Source organism: Capricornis sumatraensis, chromosome 20, assembly GCF_032405125.1.
Source record: "Capricornis sumatraensis isolate serow.1 chromosome 20, serow.2, whole genome shotgun sequence".
NCBI lineage: Eukaryota > Metazoa > Chordata > Mammalia > Artiodactyla > Bovidae > Capricornis > Capricornis sumatraensis.
Genome location: NC_091088.1, coordinates 20,342,211 through 20,359,951, shown reverse-complemented (window position 1 = coordinate 20,359,951; position 17,741 = coordinate 20,342,211). Strand labels below are relative to the sequence as shown.

Below are 17,741 nucleotides of genomic sequence, written 5' to 3'. Positions count from 1 at the left end.
GGGACAAAGCCTCGGCAAGGACAAGACACTTTATTCTGTCTAAGTCCCCTCCCCCACCCCCGCAGACCCCACAGACAGAGAGACAAGGGCGGATGTAGCTGGGACCAGGAGGAATCTGGCTGCAGGGACAGGTGTCTGGGGGACCGGGGTTTTCTCAGAGACAGGGCACTGTCTGCTGACTCTCCCCAGTGAAGATCAGAAGAAAAGGAGTTGTCCCCCAGGCCCCTCCCCACCCACCAGGCTGGGGCAGGGTTAGGCGTGCCCATGGGACCTCTTCACCCTTCAGCCCACCAGGCATCAGGGTCACAGGAGCTGAGTGTGGGCCTGGGCTGCAGGATGGGAGGCCCCTGGGGAGTTGGGTGAAGGATGCTGGAGGCAGACGGTGGACACAGTCCTGGCCGCCCCATGGGTCCTCAGAGAGCAGAGCCCAAGCTGGCTTCTCAGGCGTGGGCGCCGAGGTCTCTTGGAGGCAGCTCCTTGTGGCTGTAGTATTCCACCAGCTGCCTGGGCACCTCGGCCAGCACACTCTTGGCCAATGCCGCGGGGGATGCCTGGGTGTGGGGAGAAGGTGCCTCCAGCCAGCTTCCCATCCCCTAGCCCCTCTTCTGCACCTACTCACATCCAGCCCCCTTCCCTAGAGCCCCCGGCTCCAGGGACCACAACCAGGAATTCACCAAGTGGGCAAGCAGGTGAGCCTGTGTTAAGGTTGAGACCACAGTGGCTGGGCAGTCCACCCTTGCTGTCACTCTGAGGGCACAGACAGCTGTCTGGGTGGGTGTGACCCTGCTCTGGGCACGGGGCAGAGGGGCTGAGGTCCCTCCATGCCCAGGTCCTCCCGTGACGCTGCGAGTGTGTGTCCATGTGACACAGAGTTCCTACTGTGTCACAGAGGCTTGAAAGCCAGGGAGGTGGCTGCCTAAGGGGCACCCTGCCCTCTGGGGCATCCGTGTGACGCTTCTCATAGTGCAAAGGTTTCTAGGGGCTGAAACTGCTCAGGATGGAGCAGGGGCTCAGCGCCTGTCGCCTCCACAATGCTTTCAAGGGACCCGCCGGGCACTCACGCTCTTGAGCTCCCGAAAGGGCACAAATTGCACGATGTCGCGGAGGGCGGGCTCGCCGCGTGGGGAGCGCAGGACACCGTCGTCACCGTCTAGCACCTGCATGTCGGTGAAGTCGGCGTTGCCCACCCCGACAATGATGATGGACATGGGCAGGTGGGAGGCGCGCACGATGGCCTCACGTGTGTCCGCCATGTCGGTCACCACACCGTCCGTCAGAATCAGCAGAATGTAGTATTGCTGGGGGCACAGGGGAGGAGGGGCTGTGGGAACCCTGCAGGGCCGCTGTACCTCCCCCAGTCGAACCCCAAGTCCACCAACCAGACCGCCTGGGGGTGACCACGGTTGCCAAGCTTTTCTAAAAACGTATTCGCAGAAGCGTACCACATGTACACAGGTGCACACACACACATGGAATCACTGTGAGCTGTGACCACGTGCTCCCTCTAATCCGGAGGTGGATACAGCCACACCTTACAGGTGGGGACAGTGAGGCTAGGGGAGCCGGGGTTGACCCAGGTCTGAGGCCAGAGAAGGGATCATCAGCCCTGGGCGGGGAGGGGCTCCCACACCCTGAAGAGACGCTGAGATTTCAAACAACACACTCTGGCCCAGCCTGGCCAGGTGCCCAGTGTGTCTGTGCATGACAGACTGGGGCTTGTTTCAAATAAAGGTCCATTTCCAGAGTGAAAAAAAAACAAAACCACTCAACAATCATTACTAAAAATCTGGGTGAGAGAAAACACAGAAGAGCTGCAAAAATCACCCTGGAGCGCCAACGCTGGAAGGCCGGCCAGACTATCCCCTAGCCTGCCCAGCTCTGGCCAAGTGGGCACCCTCTCCCAGGGACCCCCTCTGAGCCCCCAGACCAGGGGGATGGGCAGTCTCCTGTCCAGGGCTGGTGGATTCCCACAGTGCCTGGCCCAGCCCTGAGCCCCACACAGCCTCCTCCCACCCCCAGAGTAGGGGCGGCACCCCACTGAGACCTCACAACCCTGGGTCTGCCAGCAGCGCAAACACCACACCATCACCGCCTGCGACAGAAGCGTCACCTGAACCCGGGGACCACTGCAGTCGGGGGCCCCGGTAGGCGTCAGCCAGAAGGGACAGGGCTTCTCCGCAGGACAGGAAGGCAGGTGAGGGCAAAGTTCAAGAAGAGGCTCAGGGAAGGGGGTCCCAGATGCCGCCCAGCCTCCACCCACATCCACCTCGCGCAGCTAAGACAAAGGGTCTGAGCCCCAGCAAGGACAGAGGCAGACCTGAGGCCCCCAGAGTTTAACCCCTCCCAGAGGAATCAGACAGACACAAAGGCCACCACAAGGGCATGGTCAGCAGACTCCAGCCGGGGGCCCTACTGTAGGCACACGCTGATCTCTTTAACAAGGGGGTGGCAAGAGGACCCCACAGGAGAAGGCAGGGGTCCCCAGCAGGATGGCCACACCCACTGTCAGGCCCAGCCCCTTATCTTAACCCTGTGCCTCCTGGAAAATCCACCATGGTGTGGACGGGATGGCTGGACACTTAATGCTCGAGAACTGACGTTGTCTTTAGGTGTGATAATGGGAGCCTACTGTACCTCTTTCAGAGGTTTATACTGATATTTACAGATGAAATTATGTGTCTAAAACTTGCTTTAAAACAATACAAGAACATGAAAGGTGAATGTAATCCTTAACTCCAGGCTGGATTCTACACCAAAAATAATATTGTGATAAAATTATTATTTTTTTGGCAATTAATGAAATTGGAGCATATTATATAAAGGATTGGATCTAAATTAAACCACCTGAAATTGATACTTGTGCAGTGACTGTAGAAGAGAACGCCTGGATCTGAGGAAAGAAGGGGTGGGAGGCGACACTGTGACCCTGCCTTTGGGGGCTGTGTGCCTGGGAGAGCCACTCCCACTCAGGGCGCGGGACCAGGGACCACCAGGGACTGGGCGATGGCAAGTCCCAAGGATGGAGCAAGGCTGAGAGCAACAGCCTAGTCCCACCACAGGGATTTCCCTGGGGGTGCAGTGGACTTCCACTGCAGGGTGCGCAGGTTCAGTCCCTGGTCAGGGAGCTAAGATCCCACATGCTGCGGGGCACAGAAAAACAAAGGGGAAAAAATAGATCAGGAGACCAGAACATGGGAAGGACAGGTCCTGGGACGGTGAGGAACATGGACACATGGGGACAGATGGAGGCTGGGGTGAGACAAGAGGAGGGGGTCGCCTTCAATGTGAGACTGCAAAGCTGTACTGTACAGGATCTTGTGAGCAGATCAACACCAAGAACTTGGCGGGGGAAGTGGGGTTCAGGAGGCCAGCAGCCTGCTCTCAAGAGATTCAAAGGGAAGAAAGGACCAGTGTGTAGATGGGGGCAGGGGAGGAAGAGAAGTAGGAGGAGGTAATAGGGCAGAAGTTGCTGACCAGTGAGTCCAGGGAAAGGATGGGCCAAAGGCGTTGGGTTATTCTTCCATAAAGTTGACTATTCTTTTTTTTTGTTTTCAGAATAAAAGGTTAAAAGAAGCCAACTGAGTCATCGGCGTGCCTCAGGCAGGTCTACAGAACCCTAATGCAGGAGGCAGCCTTTAGCGTCTCACCACTTGTGCGAATTAAGAAGAAGGATTTCCCCGGCAGTCCAGTGAATCAGGACTGGGCACTTTCACTTCCCCGGGCCTGGGTTCAATCCCTGGTAGGGGAACTAAATTCCTACAAGCTAACACAGTGCAGCCAAAAAAAAAAAGACCATGCAAACAAAATAACAATACATGTATAATAGAACCACAGACAGCAGATCAGCCTCCAGGGCAAGAATCTCCTGGGCAGAGAGCAGCGCTCAACTCACTGGCTGTGGGGCCCTCGAGGCGAGTCCACGCCCAGCCTCTCTTGGTCCAGACACCCGGCATTCCTGCTTCCCGCCCCTCTTCCCTCCCTCGGCCTCCCGGCCCCGCCCACCGGCCCCGCCCGACCTGACCCTTCCCTCTTTCCCAGAGGCCAGCCCTTCCTCACACACCCCGCCCTGGTACTGGGCACCTACAGAGGCCTCACGGGTGTGCTCCTCGGCCGCGGCTGTGCGGGCCACCTTGGAGATGATGGGCGCCACGTTGGTGGGGCCGTAGAGCTGGACCCTGGGCAGGCAGTTCTGGTAGGCCTCCACCACACCCTGGATCCCTGTGGGGGGCGGGGTGTGAGCACGGCCCCAGCGCACCCCCACCACGGGCCATTCACGCTCCTACCTTCGCACTCATCGTCTTCGGGGTTGAAATTGATGGCAAAGTCATGGGATACCTGGGCAGAAGGGACTGGTCAGCGGGTCCACCTCCTAGCATCCCCCACTCCAACTACTGAGAGAGGTAGGTTTGGAGCCCCCGGGGCCACCATGTGACACATCCTTTGTGGAAGGGGGTCACTGGGGACAGAGGGCAGAAGGCCAACCCTGGCTCCAGTGGGACCCGGAGCTTCTGAGATGTATTAGCCAATAATTCCCCAACCCCCAAACTTTCTGCTCAAGCCAGTCAAACACCCTTTCTAAACAGAAAATTCCAGGCGAATGTCCCCCTTCTCCTCACAGGGCCACAGGGCTGACTGAGAACACTAGTGCTGGGAGGTGAAAGGCAGGTCCCCACCCCCTGCCCCACCGCCTGTCACATGGCACTCCTTCCCCTGGGGTCCTGGGACCCGGGCTTTCTCCTACCTCGTACTTGGGAGGGATCCGGGCTCCAAACCCCAAAGCAGAGAGCCTCTTGTCGCTGGAAGAGAGGCCGCCTCATCACCCAGGGCCCTCGACCTCACTGAGGGAACGGGGGCTTCGGGGAGACACCAACAGAGCCAGGAGACCAGGTGCCCCAAACCACACAGGGGAAACTAAGGCCCAGAGCCGTGAGGCGGCCACCAGGCTCACAGGCAGGCAGGGGTGGTGTTGACTGGATGCAGGGACCTTGGCCCCATCACTCCCTAGGCCTCGAGAACCCTACCCCTCTACGACCTCAGTTTACTGCTCTGTGTCTGCGAGAAGGACTCGGACCCCTGTGGGGGGCCGCCCCATCTCCCTTCTCAGGCCCTGAGGCGCTGACCCATGACTTCTGCAGAGCCCAGGAGGCATGGGAGGCCGGCGCACCTGTCGTAGTCCTGGCAGATCTCTCCCACGGCCACCAGGGCCTGCAGATACTCGTTGGGCTGGAAGGGGTTGATGTAGTGCAGGGAGCAGCTGTTCCTGGGGTCCCCATTGGAGGCCGTGAAGTCAATGGCCACCTGCAGAGGCCACGGCATCATGAGCCTGGAGCCCTCCTTCCTGGCCTGGGTGGCAGCTGCACCCCATCTGACCGCTAAGGACACCGAAGCCTGGGGAAGCCGCTTGCCCAGGGATGTGAGAAAACCCGGGGGCTGTAAGCCCAAGGGTCTGACGCTGTGCTGGCTGGGTCACAGGAGAAGGGACAGGCCAAGCCCAAAGCTCCTGGGTCCTCAGGCGTAGCCAGCGCCTCTGTGGCAACACCAGCCAGGGACCCCAAGGAGCCGGAGCTGTCACAGTGGACCCTCAGCACCTCCTCCTGCAGTCAAGGGTGGAGGGAGGGGCTGGGCAGGGCCTGGGAGGAGTAAGGCCTGAGATGGAGTCCCCGTGTGTCCCCCCGCCCAGTCACTACCCTCAGGCCTTTCCGGCTGTCACTTGAAGAAGCTCGGAGGGGTCACAAGGAAGGGTGTGCAAACCCTGCAGAAGGGTCTTTTCTGCACACATCCACCCAGGGTGTCAAACGGGCTCTGAGTGGGGCCAGGCGCCAACCCCCCCATCCTCTGGGATGCAGCCCACAGGCGGTGTGGAGGGTGCAGACTCACCGTGAAGTGGATCTGGCAGCCGCCCATGACGTAGTCCAGGAACGAGTACACCCTGTAGAGCTTCCAGGGCCCCCACCCCGGGGAGACTCAGGCCAGGGCTTCAGGGCAGGGCCTCTGGGGCTGCTGGGACCTGCCCTCCCCCAGGGCAGCTGGGGCAGGCAGGAGCCTGGCAGCCTCAGTCCCTGCCTCTCAGGCCCTCAGGCTGTCTGCATGCCCATTTCCCCCCATCATCTATTCTCTCGTTTCCCCCTCCCCTCCATTTCCTAACCCACCTCCATGCATTAGGGGCACAAGAGCCCTTGAATCCATCTGACAATGGGGGAGATTCCAGGGAGTTGCTTGCCACTGCTGAGCTTGCTCTCCGCAGAGCACAGGCGGAAGCAGGACTACCCCCCAACCCCGCACCGTGGGTGGGCGGGGGAGGGTCTGCAGCCTGGGCTGAGGCTCACCTTCAGGTCTGCCAGGATGACCACCCCAGAATTCTTGTAATTGCGCTTCTTCTGCTTATACTTGGAGTTCACACAGTCCCACTGGGCCTGGGGGACAGGGACAGGCAGAGACCCCCACCCCAGAGTGCCAGCGCCCAACACCCCACCCTAAGGGGCCAGGGAGGCCTTGAAGCCCTGCCCATTGGCGTCTGTCTGTCCAACACAGGCCTGTGATCCCTACTCTGACCACCTGGTGAGCGTGGCTGTCATGCTCTGTCATCATCTTTAGCCTCTCTAAAGCCATCACAAGCACTTTTGGGGAACTCAGCCCAGGGCCAGCGCCCCAGAGCATTCTGGGGGACAGGCCGGCTCACCTGGTCCTCCCCGAAGGCTTTCTGCATCTCCTCGAAGGTGGTGGAGAATTCTCCAATGAAGTCGTGCTTTCCGCGGGAGTCGTAATCCCAAACGAGGCCCTGGGGAGCCCAGGACTCCTCAGCCCGCCTGCCCCTCTGGGGTCCCAGGCCTGGGCGTCTCCATGGCCCTGCAGGTAGGCCGCCCCCTCCGCACCACTCCTCTCCAGTACCTCCCCCCCACCCCCGCACAACTCAACTCCAGCAGGGTGTGGTCTGACGGGGTGGCCCCACTCAATAACTCGCCCCGCCCCCTTCCCAGCCACACCCCCATCCTCCAGACGCAAAGCCCCACCTACTTTCAGAGGCCGCGACTCCTCACAGCTGCACAGGCTGCTCAGAGACACCTTGAAAGGCTGCCAGGTGGGGCTCAGGTCGTTCTTCACCACCTGTGGGCCGGGAGGGGCGGGCGGCTCAGGGGGCCCAGCCTCAGGCTCCAGGCAGGACCCTGCGAGCCCAGAGCTGCATCTCCGAACCTCGTTCCATCCAGAACCTCCTTTGTAGCTTCCTCCACATTCCAGGACCACCTGGACTCCTTTCCTTACATAGCCTTTTTTTAAACTCTAATTTATCTCAAAAGGAAACGCTTTCCCACTGCTGTCACTGGGATCTTGTTTCTTGGGCAGGTAGTCACAACAAATGCAGATCCTTGACCCTAGGTCACAAGGTCCACCCGCGCCTGGCTGCTCCCTGTTCAAAGAGGGATGGCGGGCGGTGTTGAGGATCAAGACTCCTACAGCTACGGTGGGCAGGGAGGTGCAGGAAGGGTCAGGGGCTGCCCTCTCTGTGCTTTCACGCTACCCTCGGGTGCTGGGTGGGGACCCCTCACCTCTGTCCTGTACACCAGTTGCTCGCTCTGATCATCATTGATCCTGTATAGTTCCAGGAATGGGTCTGACTTGCTGAAGAGGTCCTGGCAGAGGAGCAAAAGATGAGCTTGGCAAGCTGAGTTGGGGGCCAGGCTCTGCCACTCCCCTGGTGTGAGGGCCCAGCCCTCCCTGAGAGCATCCTGCTCCAGCTTCCCTAGCTCCCCAGCACTTCCAGCCCAGAGACTGGCTCCCACCAGTTTCTCCACTGTCTGCCCTGGGACCTCCCTGAGCCCCTGAGTGTCGTCACAGGAAGCTCTGAGGATGAACAGGGTCAGTGACACAACAGGACCCCGACAGCAGCACAGCTGCCCTGGCTTTGACTGTGTCCCACTCTGTGGCCACCTGTCGTCTCCTCGTGGACACCCCCTGACAGCAGGGAGACCCAGGCTCCAGGGGAGCACCCCTCACCTTGTCGTCCAGCTTCCTGGCCCTGAAGGAGAGCTCCACGTAGCCGTTGTTCCCGGAGATGTCCTCGGCTATCACCTGGGTGGAGTGGGCAGGAGGGGCCTGACCCCTCGAGGGCCTCGGGGTTCAGCCGGCCCACTCCAACCCTTCTCTGCCCTGCAGCCCAGTCTGTGGGAGGTGCCTAGACACTGCGGCAGCCTGAGCTTCGACCCCCACAGCCTCAGTGATGAAGGGGCGGGGCCTGCAGGGGAGGGGCCGGTGGAAGGCAGGGGCTCACCGTGATGGTGGACTTGCCCGCGTTCCTGCCGAACTTCAGCAACAGTGCCCGGGTCACCTTCTTCTGGGCCACGATCTGCAAGTCAGAGGGTCAGGGAGGGTCCGTACCTGCTCCCTGGGGGCTCTAACCCTGCCCGGGGTCTCCCTGTCTCCTTCCCAGTGACCCCAGTCACCCTCAGTGGCCTGGCTCCCCAACCTACCAGCCAGGTGAGGAAGTGGAGATCCAGGCAGAGGTCTGGGACTTACTGAAGGGCCACCACTGGGATTTGAAGCCAGGGTCCAAACCTTTGGCCGGCCCTGCAGACCTGGTGGCACTGGGCGGCCTTCCCATAATGCAGAGTTTACGTGTATATCCAGACATACGTGTCCATACATGTGTCCATGGATCTGCACCTGTAGGTGCATGCATGTTTGCACATTGATGTCTGTGCATGTGTGTCCCTGCATGTGAGGAAAGTGGGTGGCGAGCATTGGGTGGACCTTGCTGAAATCTCAGTCCTCTTATCTGACAGAGGCTCAACCCAGCCGTCTCTGCCCCAGGCAGCAATGGAGATGAGTCACAAGGCCTTCATGTCGGGGAAAAGAAGTCGGACACAAATGGGAACATACTGTGTGATTCACGGACATGATGTTCTAGAACAGGCAAAACTATTGGGGGAGGGGGTTGAGAGGAGCAGGGGGGCCTGCTGGATGACAAAGATATGCTCTGTGATCTGGGTGGTGGTCAGGTGTATACAACTGTCTAAAGCTCATCAATCCCAACCCTAGAGGTCTACACATATTACTGTATGTAAATTACACCTCATTAAAAAGCCCTCAGAGTACTCACTAGAATCAAATGTGTGACACATGGAGTGTTCTGCCCAGAGCCTGCGCTGAGCAGTTTGGCTGGAGGCAAGACCTCGTTTCACTGACAATCATAGAGCTAATAGGAATGACTTTACTGGAGGATGCAGGGTCCCTCAGACCAGTCACTGCCATGGAGACAGGCAAGGGAAGGGCTCCCTTATGTTATGGAAGTGACATACACAGCTGCAGAGCAGTGTATGTCATTTGTGTTTTTAAAAGTGTATATATAGAGAAAAAACTATATGTCCCTTTACTCTGATAAGACTACCTCTCTCCAAAAGGATGTAACAAATCTGGGGGCAGGGCAGGAGGGAGACACCCAGAGCATGCCTGTTATACTTTCTGAATTTAGATCCATATGACTATATTACCCAGTTCCAAATTACATTTTTTAAATTAACTAAAAGATATTTTTTAAGGAGAAGGAGCTAGGAGTCAGGCAGAACACCTGGTACACAGTTGGTGCATAATCTTGCTGTCCCCAGACCACCACTGCACCCGCTGAGGTGCCCATGCTGCCCTCCTCCTCTGAGGGCATGGGGACAGGGCACCCACCTGCCCTAAAGTGCATTCCATGCCCCCCAGGAAGTCATCCTCCTGGCAGCTCAGGCTGCTGGGCCCATGGGTGTCGTAGACCTCAAAGCGCAGCTTCTGCACCTCCTCGAAGTAGTAGTCAAGCGTGAAGACCTTGGAGAAGACTGGGTGCAGGCTGCTCCGGACTACCTCGGTTCTGTCCACCTGCAAGTGGCCCTGGGTGAGCAGACCCCTGGAGGAGGGCGACAAGATTCTCCCTGGGCACTGCCCGGAGATCCTGTGCCTCTGCTGTAGCCCGCAGGGTTCCCTGTCCCGCCCACCTGCCCTTGGGTGGTCCTGGAGGACTTGCATCCAGGTTGTGCTGTGGGAAGACCCATCTGCTGCTTCGAGGCTTCCGGTTGCCCCCTGGGGAGCGTCATTCCCCAGAACCCCTGGCACCTCCCTCCCTGAGATAAAGGCGCAGTTCTCTGGCCCCCACAAGCTACAGCTTCTCGTCTCGTGCCCACACAGCCTCCTCCATCCCCAAACCACAGATGGGGAAGCAGAGAAGGGAAGGGGTGTCCAAGGGCACCCCAAGTAAGGGACAGAGCTGGATTGGAACCTGGCTGGGCAAACAAAGCAGAGATCTTTTGCCAGCACCCTGCTGGACAGGCAAGGAGACTCCAGAGTTGGGAAGGGGGGCGAATTGCAGAGATAACCCCTTGGTTCAGCTCTCTCCTCCAACTTGGGCCCCAACCCATCAAAGTGCAACCTGCCCTGCTCCAGAGTCCCACGAACTTCCACACCCCAGATGAGGGTGTTTATGTGCTTCCTCAAGGGACATATGCCGCAGGGAGCGCTGAGGCCAAGCAATGGAGGCTAATGGGGGCTTGGGCCCCTCCAGCAGATCCTTTGCCCCCGAAGTCGATGACTGGAGGGTTTCTCAGGCCAGGAGGCTGGTGGTCCGGAGATGACAAAAAACAGCACAAGGTCACAGCCAGGGAGCAGTGCGGTCCAGGGAGCTGGCGCTGCGCGTCTCTAGGACTACGAGACCCTCTGCGGCTGTACCTTCGACGTGCTCCTAACCTCCCTACCTCCGCCCGGGCTGTATGCGGCCACCGAGACCAGGGACGCGCGTGCGCGGACAGATCCGTCTCAGGGGGAGTGCTGGAGGCTGGGGCGCACTCGGGTCCGAGTTCCGGCCCCCCAGCTCTCCGGGGGCTCAATGCCCGACTTCACCTATTCGCCCCCGATTTCTTGCCCTTTCGAAGTGAGGCCACGCGTCTCACGTGAGATGGTGGCGGAAAAAGCGCTTCGTGGGGCGCAGAGCGGTCTGAGCAGTCCCGCGGCCCGCCCTCTGGGAGCGCAGGTCTGGGGTGAAGAGCCTGCCCCCGCGCAGGCGCCTCGGCCGCTCCCGGGACCAGAGGGAAGCCAGCGTCGCCGAGAGACGGGACGCGCCCAGAGCCAGGTCCGCGAGGCTTGCGAACCGTCCGCTGCTGCCCCGACCCCGGCCGCACGCGCCGGGCTCGCCAGGCCACCCCGCGGCCGCTCGGGACCGCCTCGACTCTTCCCAAACTCGAGAGCCAGGCGCCAGGCTGGGAGCCCTCTGGGCGGGGCGTCCCGGTCTCGGAGATGGAGTCCTGGCTCCCGGAGCGCCCCGCTAGCCTCCTACGGGACCCGCGGTGCGCTGTCTCCGCCCTGAGAATGCGGACCCGGCGGAGGACTGATGCTCCCGGCTGCCCCGCGGGCCCAAGGTGGACCCGTGACCTCGGTCAAAGCCCTGTGTCCCCTACTCTCCTCTGCGCCCCCAGGAGAGCCCCTCTGGCTCCCTCAAGCCTGGGTGTTTCACTTGGCCCCGGAGCCGCCACCCGGACCCGGGGTCGCACCCTCCACTCCAAGGCTCCCTCCCTTTACCTGGAGCCCCTCTCGTGGTTCCGCCTCCAACCCAGCCCCTACACTTCAACCCCACAGCTCCAGGGCACCCATCTTTAGACCAGGTAACCCCACCGTGACCCTGCTCTGCACCCCACTAGCCTCGCACATCCATCTCGGCTTCCGCGTCCGCAGCTCCAGCCCCCCACCCCCCGCCTACCCGCGCCCCTACCTGCACCCACTGGCCCTGCGATTGCAGCAGCAGCACCACGCTCGGGTCGGACTTGGTGAGCGGGTCGCGGTCCAGCAGGTGCCGGCAGCTCAGCCGCAGTTCCACCTTCGAGGAGCAGGGCGCCGGCACCACCCCGGGGGCCGCCGCCGCCCGGCGCTCTGAGCCCGCGCTCATGCTCCCACCTCCCGCGCTCCGGGACCCGCCTGGGCCCACCGAGGGGCGGCTGTCCGCCGGTCGGCGCCGCGGCCGCGCGGGGAAATGATGGCCTGGCCAGGCGTGGCCGCGCTTCTCTCCCGGCACGCCAGCCCGGCGCGGGCACACGTGGCTCCCGCAGCAGCCACGGTACGGGAACTGCAGGAGGGGGTGTCAGAGAGGGTGAGACAGAGGAGGGGGCAGTGGAGGGGCGGGGCCTAGGCGGGGCCGGGCCGAGAGGGGGCCCTGGAGCCTGGGGGGAGGAGTGGGCGCTGAGCGGTGGCCTTAGCCCGCCCTTCGTCCCCATCCCCATCCATCCCCATCCCCCTTCGAGGATGCCCAGGTTTCCACGGGTTCAAATCCCCAGGGTGAGAGGTTTTGGGTCCAAACTGGGTGGGCCCTCCCAGAATGACCAGAGCCCCAAGGGGCCCCCTGCGTGTGGAAACCTGCTCAGGTCAGGAGGCTCTCTGCTGGCCTAGGCATGGGCCCCATGTCCCTGCAGGCTGCCCCCCTGGGAAGCCAGGGCCCAGCAGAGGCCCAGTTCAGCACCAAATCCACACCTCTCCCCACCCCTCAGACCCCAGCCCCAGGCCTTGCTGCATTTAGTGAGGCATCACTTCAGTCAGCAAGCATGTGGTGGGCGCCTCCTGTGTGCCAGGTGCCTTGGGGCTGGGACTGGACGCAGGAAGAACGGGTTTGCCTTCCCAGAGCCTGTTGTCGGTAAGCCAGTACAACCCATGCTGTCCTGGGGGTGTCTACACTGAGGGTCAGGGTCTGGGGTCCTTCCACATGTGTCTGCTGCACTCGAATCAGAACAGGCCTGGGCTCCTTGGGAGGGGCCCCTCTCGTCCTGAGCTTCACCCCCACCTTGGACCACCCGGTGCTTGCTGTGAAGCTCTGCAGAAGAGGAGGTTTTGGTGGAGGCAGAAGCCACCTCCCAGTCCATTCTCTTTGCCAGTTTCTGCCTAAAAATAGGGCACAGACCTGGCCAAAAGCCATGGTGGGAGACAGGAAGGGGGTTTAAGGTAAAAGGGGACTCAAGGGCCAGGGGAACAGAAACCAGGTCTCGGGCACACTGGGCTGTTGTGAGCTCAGGCTGAGCCTTGGTTGCCAGGACTCCAGAAGATCCTGGGGTCGGAAGCCCCACCAACAACAGAACAAAGATGCTGCCCAGGCGGAGGTGGAAAGTGGAAGTTTGCACCCCAGAGTCAAAGGAGGGTTTTCCAGAGGTGCGATGCAGAGGACAGCGTCCTTGGTGGTGGAATACAGGCTCACACCCCAGGGGTGCCTGCAAGGCAAAGACCTTGCGCCCAATTTGCAAGAAAGGGGAATTCTTTGCAGGCCAATCTGGTGCCTCCTTCTGCTGCCTCAAGCCTCCATGTCCCCCCTCCTAGAAGCTGGCCCAGGTCCCAACGGCTTCAGAAACCAGCCATTCAGAGGGCCAGCTTCTCTCTGTAGACAGTTACCAGCCTGGAGCCACTCTGGGCCTTCCAGCTCCTGCATCTTTCTTGGCCTGGCTTCCCAGAGTCCATGTTTGTAGCCCATCAGCTGTGCTCTTGGGCTCATGGGGGCTCACTGGCTTGCAGGGGCCCCAGTTCCACTTGCACCCTGGCTAAGGCTTCTGGCGTCTCTGTTTTATGGGATTAAGAATGCAAAACCCCAGGAGGATGGAGGCTCAGATGGGCACCCAGCCCCACCTTGGCATGCCCAGAGGCTCAGGGTCAGCCTTGGGAACTTCCCTGGGACCTTTCCCCTGCCAGCCCTGAGGACAGCTCTTTCCAATGCATGTGTTCATGCTAACTGTGATGTGGTAGCTACTAACCCAAAGCAGCCCCATTTCACAGACGAGGAGGGGCCGCCCAGCCCACCAACAGGAGAATAGAGCTTACACCCAGCCACAGTTCAACTCTTAACCATCACACACTGCACCACAGTAACTTCGTATTGCCACCCCCGGGGGAGAGGAAAAAGAGAATTCAGGTTTGTGGATTCAAGACTCTGAGGTCCAGAGATTTTAATGGACCCACTGGGGTCTCTGCTTCCTTGGTGGCTCAATGGTAAAGAATTCACCTACCAAGCAGGAGACATGGGTTCAATCCCTGAGTTGGGAAGATGCCCTGGAGAAGGAAATGGCAACCCACTCCAGTATTCTTGCCTGGAAAATCCCATGGACACAGAAGAGCCTGGTGGGCTACAGTCCATGCGGTTACAAAAGAGTCAAAAATGACTTAGCAATAAACAACTGGGGTCTCTGCCAGAGCCTCACAGCAACAGGCCCCTCCCTGCCTTGTGGGGTGACCCTGGGCTCAGCTCCAGAGCTGACCTGGAGAGAAGGCTGGCAGGGCAGCTCCATGAAGCACTAATGGAGGGATTCTCCAGAGCCCAAGAGGGGCCACTGGGCTGCAGAATCCACCTGCCCCTCCTCACCCAGCAGCCCAAAAAGGCCTCAGGACAGGGGAGGGCCCGGAATGTGGGGGGGCGAGAGCTCAGGCTGCCAGACGCAGGAAGTGAGATCCCCACCTTCAGATATTCTGTTGTTACTGCTGCACAGGAAATAATAACACATGTTCCTTGTTGAAAAGTTAAAAAATGTAGATAAGCAATTTTAAAAAAATGGAAATTCTAGCACCCAGGCAGAAACACTGTTAACACTTCGATGTTTATCCCTCCAGCTTTTTTTTCCATGCAAATCTGTTTGTATTAGTTTTTACAAGCTGCTTCCCACCCTTAGGGCCCTTCCTACATGTGGCTTCTCAGATCACAGGCATGGGGACTCTCTGCCCCACCTGACAGCTGAGTTCCTGGGCCTAGCACTGTGCCTGGCACACAGTAGGTACTCAATAAATGTTCAAAGACGTTCAAAGAGGTACTCAATAAATGTTCCTGTGTGCAGTTTTTTACTAATTGCTTTTCTTTACATCATATTGCCATCTTTCATGCCATCAACTGTTACCCTAAAACTTGTATGTTGAAATCCTGACCCCCAATGTGGTGGCATTAGGAGGTGGGTCTTGGGAGGTGCTTAGGTCACAAGGGTGGAGCCCCACTGCCTTTGTAACTGGGACCCTAGAGCACTCCCTCACCCCTCTGCCATGTGTGAACCAGACACCAAATCTGCTGGCACCTTGACTGATCTTGGAGTCAGCCTCCAGAGCTGTATCTGGTGTTTATAAGCTCCCCCAAACCCACCCCCAGTCCCCAGTCTATGGTGTTTCTGTTCTGGCAGCCTGAAGGGACGCTCTACCTTGATAAGCTGAGGCCAAAAGCAGGGGGCTGGGGCACTGCAACCCCTGAGGCAAGTCTAGAAACCACTGGGTTGCAACTAGAGTTATACTGGAGCATGGCCATCCTGTGTGTTCACGGATGGTCTGAAGCCGGCTTTGCCCTGCAAGAGCAGAGGGATACTCTGTGGCCTGGAAAGCCTGCAATGCTCACCATCTGGTCCTTTAGGAAACGGTCTGCCACATGCATCTCCCTACCCGCCCACCCTGGGTGCTCAGAGTAGGGATCTGAGGGGGCCAGCGGGGTAGAAGTGACCCTTCCTCATGTATTTAACTAACCCCATGCTGAAGCCAAAGCTTCAATACTTTGGCCACCTGGTGCAAACAGCTGACTCATTGGAAAAGACTCTGATGCTAGGAAAGATTGAGGGCAGCAGAAGGGGGTGACAGAGGACGAGATGGTTGGATGGCATCACCAAGACAATGGACATGAGTTTGCGCAAACTCCAGGAGACAGTGAAGGACTGGGAAGCCTGGCGTGCTCCAGTCCATGGGGTCGCAAAGAGTTGGACACGACTTAGCCACTGAACAACAATCTCTCTCTCTTTAAATGCTTCCACATCACCAATTTTTGGAGCAACAATAGAGCATCCTTGTTTTAGACAATTTGCTTCTCAAGCCACAGGGCCCTACTTGCACTGGCTCCCCCCCACTGGCCAGCTCCTACTCACCCTTTGAAGCCTGGCTGAACATGCTCCACCCCCAGCACTGGCTCTGAGCTTCTGGGAATTCACCCCCTCAGCATCAGATGAGTTGCCTTGACCAAGTGCCAGAAAGCTCAGCCCCTCAGGAGGGGAGCAGAGCTATGACCAGACTGTGTGCGGTCCAGGCTGTGTTCAAGTGACGTACTGCTCAGGCAAGGCCATCACCATACCCTCCATGTTGTCCTTCCCAGGGCCCAGTGGGCTTGTTCCAGAGGCTCTGGAAGGCACGCTGAAACTGTTGAAGTTTTAAGAATAGGAGGTGGTGGGGCTAACAAGGCTTTCAAAAGCTTACACCCGTGGGCTGGGTGCTTCTTTGATTAACCTAGAAAGGTCACTTTATCTCAGAACCCTGCTGTCAGAACTGGACTGTTTTCCTACAGGATTTGGCATTTCTCTTGCTGATGTTCAATTGCTCAGTCGTGTCCGACTCTTTACCACCCCACGGACTGGAGCATGCCAGGCTTCCCTGTCCTTCACCATCTCCTGGAGCTTGCTCACTCATGTCCACTGTCTTGGTGATGCCATCTAACCATCTTGTCCTCTGTTGTTCCCCTTCTCCTGCCTTCAAGCTTTCCCAGCATCAGGGTCAGCTCTTCGCATTAGGTGGCCAAAGTATTGCAGCTTCAGCATCAGCCCTTCCAATGAATATTCAGGACTGATTTCCTTGAGGATTGACGGGTTTGATCTCCTTGAAGTCCAAGGGACTCTCAAGTCTTCTCCAGCGCCACAGTTAAAAGCACTGACTCTTTGGCGCTCAGCCTTCTTTATGGTCCAACTCCCACATCCGTACATGACTACTGGAAAAACCATCGCTTTGACTCTACAGCATTTCTCTTACTTATTAATGGCTGCACCAAGTCTTAACTGTGGCCCATGGGATCTGTAGTTGCAGCATGTGGCAGAGTTCCCTAACCAGGGATGGACCCCAAGCCCCTTGCATTGGGAACATGGAGTCTTAGCCACTGGACCACAGGGAATTCTTTCACTTTTAAAAATGAGACAGGTGAGCCCAGAGCGCTGCTGTCCCAGAGCAGAGTATGCCACACATATGTACACACATGTGCACATTATCACACATGGCAAACATGTTTTGTCCCACCCACCCCCGCACCCACCACACACATGCTCACATCAAATGGAGACAGAGTGAGACATGAGCATACACGCAGCCACAATTGAGTGTGCTGAGACACAGGCATTCCACCAGAGGCAGCACTGGGTGGGGGGCGGGTGAGGGGGGGACCTCCCCCTCCCATTATACCTCCAAAGACATTTTGGTACTTTCCCACAATCAGCCCCCAGCCCCCACCCCTCCCCCCAGGGGTCTGCTGCCCACTCTGCAAAACAGGTCTCAACATTCAGTGTCACTGCCAAGGCTCAGAAAGGATGGCCTTTGTGAGGTCACACAGCAGTAAGACTCTACCCAGACCCCACTCCCTACCCAGAACCCAGTTCTCTCGCTTCCCTTGACCCTCCAGGCCCATGTGTCTCCAGGGCACAGAGGACCATAGGGCATGGAGTCCCTACGGTTGGCTGGGCCGTCTGAGCCCCTCCGAACCTGCGCAGGGCCAGCTGGAACACGTGACATTGTCCAGGACGAGCTGCCCTGCTTCTTGGCTCCCCTGACCAAGAATCCCCTCTGTGAAGGCCTTACCCTGGGCATCTGATACTGATGCTTCTGGGATGGTGACCTGCTTCACTGGGTAAGTGAGATCTCTGCACCTTTTAACCCAATCTCAGCGTGCTTCTTTGCTTGTTAAGAAGCTGCTGGATCCAGCCCACACTTAACGGACAGGACAGACACACGACGGTGAACCAGTGGCTATGTCAGGA

At 58.8% G+C, this 17,741-nt stretch overlaps 1 protein-coding gene across 1 annotated transcript; it reads right to left on the bottom strand.

Annotated features, from left to right (window-relative positions):
- Positions 1 to 440: 440 nt before the first annotated feature.
- Positions 441 to 11,905, bottom strand: CPNE7 (copine 7). Its single transcript, XM_068991862.1, has 15 exons — positions 11,732 to 11,905; positions 9,670 to 9,852; positions 8,267 to 8,341; positions 7,993 to 8,067; positions 7,545 to 7,628; positions 7,015 to 7,104; positions 6,680 to 6,778; positions 6,327 to 6,413; positions 5,878 to 5,937; positions 5,165 to 5,298; positions 4,742 to 4,796; positions 4,284 to 4,335; positions 4,085 to 4,218; positions 1,062 to 1,298; positions 441 to 551 (listed from the first exon to the last, which is right to left on the bottom strand). The coding sequence occupies exons 1-15, from the start codon at positions 11,903 to 11,905 to the stop codon at positions 441 to 443; spliced, it is 1,650 nt and encodes a 549-aa protein (XP_068847963.1).
- Positions 11,906 to 17,741: the final 5,836 nt, after the last annotated feature.

Coding starts and splice junctions, on each gene's coding strand:
- CPNE7 (XM_068991862.1), bottom strand. CDS start 11,905: ATGAGCGCGGGCTCAGAGCGCCGGGCGGCGGCGGCCCCCGGGGTGGTG. Junction 6,414..6,679: donor AAGCCTTCGGGGAGGACCAG/GTGAGCCGGCCT, acceptor CCTGTCCCCCAG/GCCCAGTGGGACTGTGTGAA. Junction 552..1,061: donor CCTTTCGGGAGCTCAAGAGC/GTGAGTGCCCGG, acceptor CCCCACACCCAG/GCATCCCCCGCGGCATTGGC.